The 13,759-nt window shown below is 35.2% G+C and overlaps 6 protein-coding genes across 6 annotated transcripts; 5 read left to right on the forward strand and 1 right to left on the reverse strand.

Annotated features, from left to right (window-relative positions):
- Positions 1–225: 225 nt before the first annotated feature.
- ELE39_002241 (phosphoglycerate mutase family fructose bisphosphate phosphatase) lies at positions 226–1,317 on the forward strand (the record flags this gene model as incomplete). Its single annotated transcript, XM_067345091.1, has 1 exon — positions 226–1,317. One exon carries the CDS (start codon positions 226–228, stop codon positions 1,315–1,317), a length of 1,092 nt encoding a protein of 363 aa, XP_067200627.1.
- Positions 1,318–1,556: 239 nt separating this feature from the next.
- ELE39_002242 (penguin containing pumolio repeats) lies at positions 1,557–3,539 on the reverse strand (the record flags this gene model as incomplete). The annotated part of the gene is made up of 1 exon (XM_067345092.1): positions 1,557–3,539. One exon carries the CDS (start codon positions 3,537–3,539, stop codon positions 1,557–1,559), a length of 1,983 nt encoding a protein of 660 aa, XP_067200628.1.
- Positions 3,540–4,152: 613 nt separating this feature from the next.
- On the forward strand, positions 4,153–4,953 carry ELE39_002243 (60S ribosomal L7-B; the record flags this gene model as incomplete). The annotated part of the gene is made up of 1 exon (XM_067345093.1): positions 4,153–4,953. One exon carries the CDS (start codon positions 4,153–4,155, stop codon positions 4,951–4,953), a length of 801 nt encoding a protein of 266 aa, XP_067200629.1.
- A 1,064-nt stretch (positions 4,954–6,017) lies between these two features.
- On the forward strand, positions 6,018–8,102 carry ELE39_002245 (little finger domain containing; the record flags this gene model as incomplete). Its single annotated transcript, XM_067345095.1, has 1 exon — positions 6,018–8,102. One exon carries the CDS (start codon positions 6,018–6,020, stop codon positions 8,100–8,102), a length of 2,085 nt encoding a protein of 694 aa, XP_067200631.1.
- An 864-nt stretch (positions 8,103–8,966) lies between these two features.
- ELE39_002246 (uncharacterized protein) lies at positions 8,967–9,389 on the forward strand (the record flags this gene model as incomplete). The annotated part of the gene is made up of 1 exon (XM_067345096.1): positions 8,967–9,389. One exon carries the CDS (start codon positions 8,967–8,969, stop codon positions 9,387–9,389), a length of 423 nt encoding a protein of 140 aa, XP_067200632.1.
- Positions 9,390–9,894: 505 nt separating this feature from the next.
- On the forward strand, positions 9,895–13,713 carry ELE39_002247 (uncharacterized protein; the record flags this gene model as incomplete). The annotated part of the gene is made up of 1 exon (XM_067345097.1): positions 9,895–13,713. The coding sequence occupies one exon, from the start codon at positions 9,895–9,897 to the stop codon at positions 13,711–13,713; it is 3,819 nt and encodes a 1,272-aa protein (XP_067200633.1).
- Between the last annotated feature and the right edge of the window lie 46 nt (positions 13,714–13,759).

Consider the following 13,759-nt stretch of genomic DNA (forward strand, 5'->3'; position numbering starts at 1 on the left):
TAAGTTGGAAATCCAAAGCTGGTAAGAGGGCTACTTTTTAAGGTACATGTATATTTATATCCAGGGCCTTTGAATTAATTGCTGTAGTCTCGATTTAAAAGTATGTGGTCTTGGTGGTTTTTTTTTTAGTAAAGAATAATACTAAATAAATAGGCTGAAAGAAGGCTAAATATAACAGACCATTTAACAATAAAGGTATTTGATTTCTAAATATATATTGAGAAAATGATGTACAAGAATATGCCAGTAGACCTTGTACTTGTGAGACATGGACAGAGTGAAGGTAACTTAGCTCAAAGGTTAGCTAGACAGGGCGAATTACATTCGTGGACTGGAGAGTTTCGTCGCAGACACAACAGCCAATATAGACTAACTGATAGGGGAAGGGCACAAGCGAGAATTGCTGGGGAGTATATTAAGAATAATATCGGGTTTACTTTTGATAAGTGTTTTACTTCCGAATATGTAAGAGCAATGGAAACAGCAGCAATGCTGGGTCTCCCAAATGCATTATGGAATACAGATATATACTTAAGAGAGAGAGATAGGGGGGTACTGGCAAACAAAACTCATCAAGAGAGAGCGTTATTGCATCCAGACGAAATGGTTAGGAAGCAGAGGAACGCATTTTATTGGCAGCCTTCAGGAGGAGAATCTTTAGCGAATTTGTGTCTTAGAATTGAAAGAGTGCTTGATAATTTGAGTCAGAATTGTGGAGGATTGAGGGTAATAATAGTTTGTCATGGAGGTGTAATTAAAAGTTTTAGAGCATTGCTTGAGAGTGAGAGGGGAGATGCGAACACTAAGATGAACAAAATTAATAATTGCCAAATTGTTTGGTACACCAGAAGAGATCCAGAAAGAGGCTCAATAGCGAGCTCGTATAGTTGGGTAAAGTCTGTGTGTCCGTGGGATCTTTCTTTGTCATCAAACACTTGGAAATACATCCGCAGACCCGCTTTTACAAATGAGGACTTACTACAGATTATTCAAAAGGTTCCCCAGTTGGTGAATGCTCCTGTATTAGATATTATGGAGGATTCAGATAATCTAAGCCCGATAGAGTTTTCTCCAAATCAAGAGGGAAATGCTACTGAAGCTAAGAAAAACACAACAGAAACCAGTGGAAAACTTTGTGAAGATAATTATAATGCTTGTATTGAAGACCTCAAACAAAATATTTCTAATAGTGACTACACTGATGAAGAAATACTTGATGATTCAGATGTACAAGAGGACGACCTCATTGATTTTAATCCTCAAATTTTCGTTAGTAAATACTTTAAAGACTATAATATTCAAGATAATATAGACTGAGAGAATTTTATTTAAATCTCTTTACACTTTTTTAAGGCCAGATTCCCTTTTATTTTTTCCCACAGGTCGTATGCATGAATGCGTATTGCATGCATATTGCCACATAATATTGCGCGCGCGCTATAGGAAACCGCATGCAATTTATGGGGAATATTATTGAGAGGAATAGATGTTCAGAAAGTTAGGAAAGGAGTATGAGTGTAGAGGGATGGGGAAACAAGAAAATTAGATTATTAGTGTTATAGGTGAATTCTTTTGTTGTGTTTAAGGCTACTAGAATATTCTAAAGAATCAGGAGTCTGACCTGTTTTTTGCTTTTTATTTGGTTTCTTGTTATTATTTACATTTTCTACAAACGAAGTATTTTTTATGTTAATGCTAAGATTTGTATATTTGGCAACCAGTTCAACTCCTGTTGTATTATTATTGGATTCTTTGAGATTAGAAATACAGTCTTGAATCACATCTTTGATTAGTTCCTTGACTCTTACTCTCCACATTGTGCAGGACTTGAAATCCTTTTGCTGGAAATTTTGTCCAATCATCTCAACTAAAATAAAAACAGCTCTCGAAGATAGCATTTCCAAAAGTGACTTTTCAAAAATAATGACAATAGTGTTTCTGAAGGGGTCAAATTCAGATGAAATATTAGGTGGTTGCTCATTAATTAACTTTAAGACGGAAACAAAGGCTCTGTGGCCAGTATTATCCTTCAAAAGGTGGTAATTGTTAGAAATAAGTCGAGAAAGTGAGTGATTTATAAGTTCAAGCGCCTTGTTATGATATTTCTGGTCAGACATTTCATGATTATCTAAATAGTATTGGATTAAGGCTAAAATAAGCTCTTTACCAGTAACACTTAGAATAAGATTCTCCAGAATAGATTCTTGGTCTTGTGAGTTAAATAAGAGATTCTCCAAAGCAGGTATACATATTTTGTTCATTTCTTGGATTCTCACTTGTGTTGATTTTAAAGATGTAAAAGATTCCAAGCTTAATGCCCAGTATTCATATTGAGTGAAGTTTCGAAGGCTTACTTGAGGAACTAACAAATATGTGATTAATTTAACAGAGAAAGAATTCATTAAGATCCGTTTGTTCAATTCTCCTTCAGAAACGAGGGAATTCCAAATAATTTCGTTTAGTATTTTTGTATCATCGGTTGTGGAAATTAACCTAAGTAATAGTATATAGTCCACAGGATTCATAGCCAGGTCCATTATATCCTTCTTGATGTTTTTAAGAACTTTCTTTCTTTGTTGAGCTTTTGCAAATCCTAATAATACTACCAAAGAGTCCACGCCCTCCCTAGTACTAAGAAGACTGTAGGATCCTTCTAATATCTGGTCTAATAATGAAGCCAGGCAACTTTTCCCCTTTTGAGAAATCTTTTCTAAAGACGGATATTGTGTACTGATTGAAGTATTTTTTGTAACAACTTCGTAGACTTTTTGGTGTTCTTCATCTTCTGATTGGTAAAATGCTATACAGCATTTGATATAGTTCCAAATTAAAAGATGTACAAATGGCCTATCCAATAATTCTCCATCAACAAACTTTTGAATAGTTACAACAGAATTCTCTAAAACGCTTGTTTTTGCACTTTGGTGCTCTAAATTTGAAAAGAAAGCCACAAAAGAGCGGCTTTTTGACTTAGAATCTCCTCCAGTTGTAGTATAAAACTGGGCCAATTTTGTACTTAAGATTCGAAATAATATTTCATTCTTAATGCTTTCCCAGGATTCACTTGGGTTCCTTTTTTCACTAAAAACGTGCCCAAAGACTTTCGAACCATATTTTGAGTAACCAAGTTGGTCAAATTTACCAAGTAGCTCATCTCTTATAGCTTTTCTGATTTCCGGAGAACCATAGTTATACATCTTTTCAACCATCTTACTTGAATGACTATCGATTGAAAGCTCCACTAAATAGTTCTTCATCTTCTCAAAGATTGCTCTTTTATATATATTTGAACCCCATTTGAGAATGGACTGAATTCCTCTTGAATACACAGGCTTGCGACAAATCTGCAAGAATTTAGCTTTAATTAAGTTCCATAACTTCTCGATAACTTCTTGAATTTCCTTCTCTTTAACCAATTTTTCTGTGTCTTTTCCAACAGTTTGAAGTAAATTGCTATATAATGCTTTGAACTCCTTATCCAAAGGGTCAGATCCCTTCTTCAAGGTTTTTTTGGTAGGTTTTTCATTCTTGTTTTCCATTTATATATGTCGTTTTCCGTTCTTCTCTTTTCTTTTTTTAATTAATCAATTTTTTTTGCTATTTTAAGCTGGCCTTGTCAGAATTTGACTGGTTGCTAGTTGGAACAACTTTGCCAGTTGTTAATAAAGTGGATTAAAAAAAAAAAGTATTGATTCTTTGATTGCTTTTGTAACTTTTGAATCCGAGTTGAAAGTAAAATAACTTGGAAGATAAATGTTCCAATGTTAAGACCAAATTTTTTTTCTTCCTTGTTAGAATTTGGAATTTTTAATACATATTAACACCGGTATAGAAAAGTAAATAATCACAAATTTCAAGTGGGTAGCTAGCGCCATATTTTGGCGCCCTCCCTTCCAGTATAAAATGACATTTTAAATATGAGAAAAAATCGGGAATAGAATTAATTATCTGGAGAAATTAATTGATTTGTTTCAGTTGAGGAGCTTGATTTTGCAAAGCTCTGAAGAAGTTGAGAAGAATAAGAGGAGAGTTTCTTGATTTATTTGTAGGTTGAAAATTGTTGCATAGAGGAATTCGATCTCTAAGCTCGAGAACTTGAGACTGAAATAAGGCAAACACTATAAAAATAAGTTTGTTTGGAGGATTAAAAAGATGGAAGAGAAACATATTTTGAAGCCAAGAAGTGATGGTGAAAGTTTAAAGATAGCAGAAGGAATATTAAGACGTAGAAAGATTGTTGATACTGATAGAAGGCTTAAATACAGGGAAGAGAGGAAAAAGATTAAAAAAGCCTTACATAAACCAGAAATTCAGACATTACAGAGAATTCTTAAGAAATCTAGAAATAATCTCCTTGATAAGAGAAGACTTAGGAATAAGGATAAAAAGCCATACTTAACTCCAAAGAAGACTAATGGTAGGCTTATAGTATTGGTGGTAAGAAACAGTCGATTTTGTGGATCACTGGAATCAAACAGGAAGCTTCGTAATTTAGGACTGGTGGATAAATTCTCAGCAATCATTTTGAGTCATACCGATGAAACGATTCGCATATTAAGGGAAGTGAAACCCTATGTTTTTTATGGTTTCCCGAATTTGGGTTTATTAAAGACTTTAGTCTTTAAAAAAGGAGCATTTATTAATCAAGACGTACAATCTAAAGGTCAAACAGAGTCATCGGAAGCCAAGCAGGACAGAATCCTTCTTACTGATAATAACATTGTAGAAGATAGACTTGGTGAAATTGGTGTTTTATGTACTGAGGATATAGTTACAGGGCTGTGGAATGGCTGTGAGACTCAGCAAGATAAGGAGATATTCGAGTCGATCACAAGAAATCTTGCTCCTTTCCAGCTCTGTAATCTAAAGAAAGCGGAGGGATTTGATTCTAAGAAGTTTCAGAGTGGATTTCTTGGAAGAAATATCAATGAAAAAATCAGCAAAATTATCTAATGAGTTGACACAATCCTGTTAAACATTGTTGGCGCCAGTTATATGATACTCTAACAGCGCCGCAACTGCTGTTATTAGTGCAAGCGTACCGAGAAATCATCGCTCGATTAACATGCCCATTTGCCCTGTTTCAAAAAGCTCATAAAATACATATATATATATATATATATATTTATATTTATATTTATATGCTTATATTCCGGTGTTAGGCGATCTCTACCAAAGCCTACTTTAATCCGGAGATCGTCCATATCACCACTATCTCACTTCCAATAGTTTGTCTTATAATATTCACTTTCAGCCCCCCTCTTTTTCTCTCGCCCCTTGTTCATTTTTCACCCACGCAACATTTAGCGCCCCCGCTTTTTTTTTAAATGCGCGGCCATAAGCACGTTTCCGCCCAAGGCCCTTAATTATACTATTAAACGTTAATAGGCAAAAAGGAAAACATGACAAGAGTTCCCGTCTCGAGACGTGAAGTGCAGGTCATGAGGAGGGGTATATACGCAACAAAATACAGTATATGGTACATACTGGAGTGTAGTAGATCATGAACGGCTGGGGGGACAGCCTGAAGAATTGGTTAGGGAGATCAATAATTAAAGTTTACAACTAATGTTGAATTTTGGACAAAACAAGTGAAGACCATCGTTTAAATGCTGTGAAGCACAGTATGTGCTAACGTCTCTTGAGTCATAGAGAGAATGTAAAGAAGATTAAGGTTACTGATTCGATACTTGATAACGAAGAAGCTAACATTGGAATAACTAGATTGAAGCAGGAAAGTAATATTGTGCGTGTAAGGTGAATAGGATCTAGGTAATTAAGGATTTGAACTTTTAATAAGGATAACATTAACACATTATACTATATAAAGTGCTTTCAATTAAAACAAAGAGGACGGTACATTTTTATACTGGTAACTGTTTATATTTAATACAGAGAAAGCAAGTACACTATTTTAATCTTGGTTTGTTTTTTCTCAACCCCTTAAATACTCAATTTGCTATTTTAGCTCAAACAGTTTGAAAAAGGATTAACTTTAATCTCACACGAATTCAAGAATGTTTGCCACTCCGAGACCACGTCCGCAGTTTGCTAATTCATCGTCACTGGGCGGTTTAGATTTTGACCAGAAGCCGATTTCATCGACATCAACTGCCACCACGCCTTCAACATCGTCCTCGAATTCTATGTCAACACCTAATATAGCGTCCATAATTGATGGAACCTCTACGTTCGGTACAGATCAAAACTACTTTGATGAAATCTCCAATATGATCGATAATTCTCACCTAGAGACCCCCCAAACATGCAGACTTGGAAGTACTTCCCACCTTCTCAGAATCCCTAAGCAAGGGGTTGGAAACATGGGATGTGGCGCCATACATGGCGTTTTAGGTCAAACAAACTGTCCTATAGATAACAATAAGATACTCTTAACCAAAGAACAACACTCTGGCGTGAAAGAGCATCAAACAAACGGGAATCATTCAACTGGAGCTATGGGCGGAGCAGCAATGATGAGTATATTCTCTTCTCCGAAGTCATTTGTCTGCAATCTTTCTTCCACCAGGTCAACTTCGGCGCCATATACTCCTACTGTTGTAGATGAGTGCTCACCTCCATGTAGCCTTCCAGCACCACCGGGATCTGACCCTTTTACAATTTCAGGGTTCGGGCCCGAATCTACATCTACTGGCCCAATATCAGGTGACTTTTCAGCCCCGCTTCTTAATTACCTCAATGATGGACTCAACTCCGATTCTTGGGGGGGTTTCCTCCCCTACTCGAAGATCACCGACTACTGCTTTGATAACTCACCGGATAATGGTGTTATAAACAGCAGTGGTGGTTGTAGGAGTAGTAGTAGTAGTAGTAGCAGCAGTAATAATATTAATAACAATATTGGTAACAACGGCAGCAGCAACAATAACATCAGCAGCAACCAGAGAGGCTCTGCAGCCTCAACACCCCCTTCAGACATTGGCAGTGGTATCAACCCGGGTAAATGGGGAGGGAGCGTTTTATCCAAGTCCGGAAGCATTACCACCCCTGGACCAGGGAACAAAAACGTAACAACCACCTCCCCCCCCTCTCCTCTTCTATCATCCAAAGCCAATGAACTTCTGGATTACATACTCATGAGTATCATCAAGGAGAATGGACACACCGGAAATGTATTTGAACAGGCATCCCAAATACTCAGCTCCACTGCTGCTCTACTTGCAACCAGATTCAACAAGGAGGTCCCGAACTTCCAATCCAACGGCAGTAACCAAACCATTACATCATCCAACTCACCGGGTACAAACTCTGCGAATGGGAACTGGAGCCCCACCACACTCGGTGTAGGAGGGCCCAACTTTGCCGCCCCAACCATGCTTGCACACCCCGATGAGTTCAAAAACCCCTCATCTTTCCTTAAAATTTATGGAGATCCTCTCTGTGGAAAACAACCCTCGAATGGAAACCAAGGCTCTCATCTAATGGGAAATTTGGGCGGACAGACTCATGAGTTCCAGACGGGAAACTCTGGTGCGGGTTTTGCCAATGCCAACCCCATGAAAGGGCAGAATGGGAATTGGGCATGTTGCAAGTGCAGTAACGTGAACTTCCCACGTCGCTTTAGATGCTTTAAATGTGGAGAGTACCGAGACGAAATTGGGGACAAGATTGTTGCGGAGTATGCCAAGCACGTGTATTTGCATCACCTCAAGGCTTATAGGTCTTTTAATAATGGGAGTACAAGTGCAAGTGGTGGTGGCTCTGGTGGCGGTAGTGCCGCCAACACTACTCCCCAGTTGACTCTGGGTTCTGGTTCGAGTAGGAATGGAATTGTTTCGAGTATCTCGTCCAGTTTCAGTGAAGTCTTACAACCGGTATTTTTCCAGAGAAGTAACAGCAACAGTGGTTTCATCGCCACGACCCCGCCTTCAAATCTGAACTACATTGACTCCAACGTAGGGAACATTAGTAACTCCAAGCAACAAAGTAATACAGTTTGTACCGATGGAATTAACAGCAGTAGCAGCACCTGCTCGACCAGTTCCTCTACAAGCGTGTCCCCAGTGGGTTCGGGTTCAATGGTATGCCAAGCAACAACTAAGAAGCAATCCTCTTCAAAGGTTATGGCGGTTAATTTGTAGAGTTTCTCGACCTCCCGGTTTGTAAGCTCTATATTGCAGCCTACCTTTCTTGATTTGTACTAGTTCACTCACATTTGTTTACGCAATGGATTACTCCCAGCTACTCCCCCCCCCCCCAAGCTCTGGAGATAATGAATGAGAATGTATGAATGAATGAATGAATTAACGAGAGAAAAGAGGTGTAGTTAGGTACACGGGGTGATGCGTAAACATGTTTTGTATACAAAAGTACATCACGGAAGGCTTGCTTAATTGTGGCTAACATGGTAAATTTTAACATACACAATGTTAATTTGAGTCCCAGAAGAAAATTTGGCTATTTATGTATGTATACACGTAATGTTCGCATGCATGCGACTATGTGGACGTAAATGCGTGTATAATGTATGTGCTAAAATATACCGACAATTAAACGGTTCATTTCATAGTAATATTAACTGGTTTGAATCTAGCAAAGTTTCTGGATGATCTTTCCAATCGTTAGTTTCTGTGCTGAGAAAGTTTTGTAACGTCGCTCAGCTACACGGGGTTATTCCTCCCATGATATAACTTTTGTGAGACTTCGCAAGTTAGTCATTGAAAGGCTCACTCAGGTCTCAAATACTTCACTTCCCACCAAGGTGTTTCCAATTGCCTTCTTCCTTTGAGTCTTTTCTGGGATAGGAGCCCCCCCCAATTTCTAGTAGGTATTTAGCGTTCTTTTTCCTTATGGCTTGTTTAATTTTTTTATTCTTTGTAATTTTTGTTAGCCTCTTTTTTTTCTGGTGAGGGGGGGGAGTTAGTCTCTAATTTTGATTGCCCGCCTTCATATATGAACTTCGTCTGAAAACGACCAGGAAGAATAGTAGATAAAGTTAGGCTAATATGAAGTTGAGACTAAAAAGGTTACTTTTACTTATCTCGAATGCCCTCATTCCAGGGTCTGGGCCTCTTTTCTATGGAATATCAAATCTTTCAATTTTTGGAATTATATCTGGTATTGCAATCCTTTTTGCCTTTGCCTTTGTAATCCTTATTGCGCTAAATGGAGAATTTTTCTCCTACGAAACTTATAATAATATCTTCCTGGCCTTATTTCATAGATTCAATGGATATAAGCTGGAAAAAACTCTTTGGACTATACTATTTATTATTCTAGTCTCGACTCTTGCTTTGTATGGATACATTGTTTACTTATCATACAAAATTACCCTGAATCTTAACAAAAACATCCAGATAGATATCAAAAAAAATTCGAACAGCAACAAAGAACCCAAATGTACAAAATCCTCCCAAACTAATGCTTAAGATACTACCAAAAAATTATTAATAACTACCGATACAACAATACCAACAAAATCTTACTACCACACCACACTGCCGCCGCTACAATCATCACCACCACTTCATATTCTCTAATTGCATTTTCTCCTATCGACACTTCCCGCCCATTGCATGTCAATTTTTTCATTTACAAACCGTTTGTCTAGTACTTTTTGGGAAATGCATGTGGTTGGTTTGGATTCGGTTTGGGGAAATAGGCGGGCATTGTGGTGAGTTGACGGCGCCGGTACCGGGGGTAATACCTCCAAGATGCAAATGTGCAACGCGTGGGGAAAAATTGAAATTAGATTTTAAGTTATTTAGTTTGTAAAATATAGAGTAAATTGAGCATTATTATTTTAAATTTTCCCTCTCTTCTTGTTCTTTTTTTTAAATAAAACATACTTTTTGGTTCAAAAGAGAGTAAAACTAAGAAAAGTAACAACTAATTAATGAAAAATATATATCATTATCAAAAACATAAAAGAAGATGCCAATAGAAAGAAAAGAAGTATTCAAGGCAATATTCAAATCTAAAGAAAGAAAACCGATAAAGGAGGAGAAAAAAAAACAAATAGACAGAAATAAATTTGTAAAGAATAATGTAAGGTATATTGCTCCAGACAATGAAAAGGTCAAAAGAAAGCTTGATGAGATGGAGAAGGACCTGAAAAAGGTAAAGAATAAAACAAAACTAACGAGATTCTTTGATAACAAAGCAATTTCAAGATCAAGTCCATTAGATAGTCGGCTTGGAACTTATTATGAATTTGATAATGGAGTAAAGATGAGTATTCTTACAACTGAGGGGAGCGAAGTTAGCAGTATTACTTTAAATTTGGAAATCACAGCTGAAGATATTAAACAAGAAAAGATACCAGGGCTTTACCACTTAATGATTCAATTACTTTTCTCTGAGAAATTTCTCGAAATAGAATATAACTGGAATCCGCTTGAACCTTCATCTTTTAGAGATTATGTTAAAGATATAGGAGGAAAAATTAATATCCAATATTTACCTTCTTGTGTTATGATAAGTGTTGGATGCCCTTCAAAACACTACATTAAGATGTTGGAACATTTCTTTAATACAATTTATCTTAAGAATAAGGGAAAACCAAGAAAATTGATTTTAAGGAAAAGCTCAATTGAGCAGGCAATAGAAGGTATGAATTTGAATTATTTTGAGTATATCCAAGACGAGTCTTATTTACGTTTTGAGATTCTAAGAGAATTTATTAAGAATAATTCCAAAACTTTTCAAAGAACAACAAGCCATAAAACCATTGATATACTTAAATTGTGGTCAATTGGTTCAGAATCCACAGTATTGTCTTTAATTAAAGAAGGCAATTTAGAGGCGGAAATTATGCAAGCTTATAATCGAATTATCAGTAACAAAGTTGTAATAGTTGCACTACATTCAAATCTTTCCAATGAAAAACTTTTTAAAATCTTGAATGATTATAATATTCCAATTCTGCACAAGGATGAGCAAACCAAAGAAAGTACTAACAAATTTATAAAAGATAAATCCTTTTTCAAACCATCGAAATTTAAAAATAACAATAACCAAAACATTAGTTACTCTGAACTCCCTCCTGTCACAGCAGCAGACCTGAAACCTTCAATAATAGTAAATTCTCCAATTCATAATTCTGCAAATAGCAATGGAGAAATTGAAATTCAATGGATTATTCCTGCCTTCTATTCTTCTCTTTCATCATCAAACTCAAAACCACTCAAAATAATTTCCTATCTATTAGAATCTGGAAGTCTTGTAAATTTTTTGAATAAAAGAAAACTTATTAAATCAATTAGTAGTGGAGAAGTATACTTTGCAGCTCATTCTTCACAAAAGCTTGGGTTCACCATATATTCTGTTATTATTAAACTTTCTGAAAAGTTTGAATCTGAAATTGATCCAAAATCACCATTAATTCAGTTTATTGTACAATCCATATTTACTTACTTTTATTCACTAATTAAACAAATTGAAGAAAGTTTAAATAATCTGGATATTAAGTCAACAAAAAAAGATATTATTGAGAACAAAGAAATTAATAAACCGTTTCTTGCCATATGTGATATACTCCAAATTGAAAACTATATTTCAAACTCAAATTACCAAATGAATAGCGAAAGGGAAAACTATATTGATTACTTTGATCGGAATTTTGAAATCACTGAAATTGCAATACAAAACTTAAAATCTCATAATCCAAGCGAAATTCTTGTTGGTAATAATCGTTTTTACTCAAAAGTTAAAATCATTTTGAAATATGTCAAATTCACTCTTGAAAATGCGCTTAAACCTTCTAATTTTATCATTTTCATTTCTTCCAAAACTTTCTTTAGGAATAATAATGAATTTAAGTTTAAAGAACTCAAGCTTTTATTGCCTGATTCCCCTACTATCAATTATTTTGAGCTTAAATTTGAGCCAGTCTTCCTCAATTTACTGAAAGATCCCGAAACGTTAAAGAAATATGTCATAAAACTAGATCCCTTGAAGCAAGTTGTACTTAAAAACAAAATAAAAGATGAATATGATTTTCTGATTTCTCCCCATCATCTTTTAAAGAATTCAGAACTAACTTTTTTAGATGGAGAATTTGAATGGAATTCCTTTTCAAACCAAATTGAAGATGATAACCCAATAAAAGGCACAACTCCTTATATTTCAGAACCAAAAATCATTTCCCAAGATGAGAATAATAAATTTTTGATGTATTACTCTCAAATCAATTACCCAGATAAGTCCAGTGAAATTCTTCAAAGTTCTCTTTCTTCTGCTATTATTCGATGGTATGAGAGTATCGATTATTCTAAACTATTAATAAATAAGGGAAAGCAAGGCAATCTAACCAAAAATTCAATACTTGCATCCTTTATTTCAAGAATAATCTTTACTTTATGGGTAACTACCACCTTATCTCTGAACTTTAATTCATATAGAAAAATTGGTGCAACCATTAATTTCCAGCCATGTCATCATTTTGGAACAGCTTTATCCACAAACTGCGTACAATTACAAATAACATCTCCGTCACCCATGTTTCCAGAATACTTGAAAGAGGTTCTTAAATCTATTAGGACTGTCTCTATGCTTGATATATCGAAAGAACTTTCTGAAAAGCTTAAGGTGGATGCAATTAAGGAAATTAATCAAGCTATGTTAGTGAATAGTGCAACTAACTATTGCACTGATAAAATCAAGCAATTGTTTCTTCCTGAAATATTTACTCATGAAGAAGTGCTTTTTGAATTAAAAAAGCTGGAAAGTGATGAAATAACTATTCTTCTAGACAAAAAACTTGATATTAAAAATCCACACATAAATGTAATTGGATTAATTACTCATATTGATGAACCAAATATTACTGTTGATATAATTAAGGAGTCTCTTATTTCCAATATGTGCTTTGATGACTTTAATTACTTGCCAGATTCGCTTTATTCGAAAAATACCTCTGGAGAAATAAAATTTCCTCATCCTTTATTAGAAGAAATTGACTCATCGAGAACAAGATTACTATTTTACGCTAAAAAGGAGAACCAAAATAACCAGTCTGATAAGAATGAAAACTTTGAAATGTTAATTTCCACCCTTTGGATTTCAATCTCTAAAAATGATATCCAACATAAGTCGATGTTAATTCTTCTTGTTCGTCTCATTCAATTCACTTTTAAAAATATATATCTCCCAACTTCACTTCTGGTTGATAAAGCCCAAAGAAAAAATATTAATTTACTTGTGGTCCCTTCTCCCTTCCTTAATAAACTTGGACTTCAGTTAATTCTTGAAGTTTCTAATAATAAAGTCTTCTCTAATAATGACATCACAACTTCAACTCTGCTATTAGACTTCCTTTCATTTATTGAAAACTCTGAATTCACTGAATTCAACGATAATCAAAATAATAATGCCAAGGATAAGCCAAACCTGCTTGATCGTTCTTTGAGTCTTAACTTTAAACAAATCAAAACCGAAGTCATCCTCCAATTATTACTTTCTCAAACTCAAATTGTAGCCCAATCTTCCTACCTTTTTAGCAGAATTGTCGAGTATTTCGAATCAAAAAGCTTTTATTTTTCAAGCTTCAAGAACTCTAATACAATTACCAATGAAAAAGAACTGATAAACGGGATCATTAAAAATACCAGTTTAACTTCTGCAATATCATTTGTCAAATCCATTGTTTCCAATAACTCAATGATTTTAGTTGAATCAAACCCTCAAAATGGCAATCCAAATAATCCAGAAAATGAAATCATGCTTAAATACGGCTTCAAACTCGCTAACTAAAGACTAAATACTCTATTTCATATAATTTAATTTTCCCTTTTTTTTA

Source organism: Cryptosporidium sp. chipmunk genotype I, assembly GCF_004936735.1.
Source record: "Cryptosporidium sp. chipmunk genotype I strain 37763 chromosome Unknown contig_25, whole genome shotgun sequence".
NCBI classification, from domain to species: Eukaryota; Apicomplexa; class Conoidasida; order Eucoccidiorida; family Cryptosporidiidae; genus Cryptosporidium; species Cryptosporidium sp. chipmunk genotype I.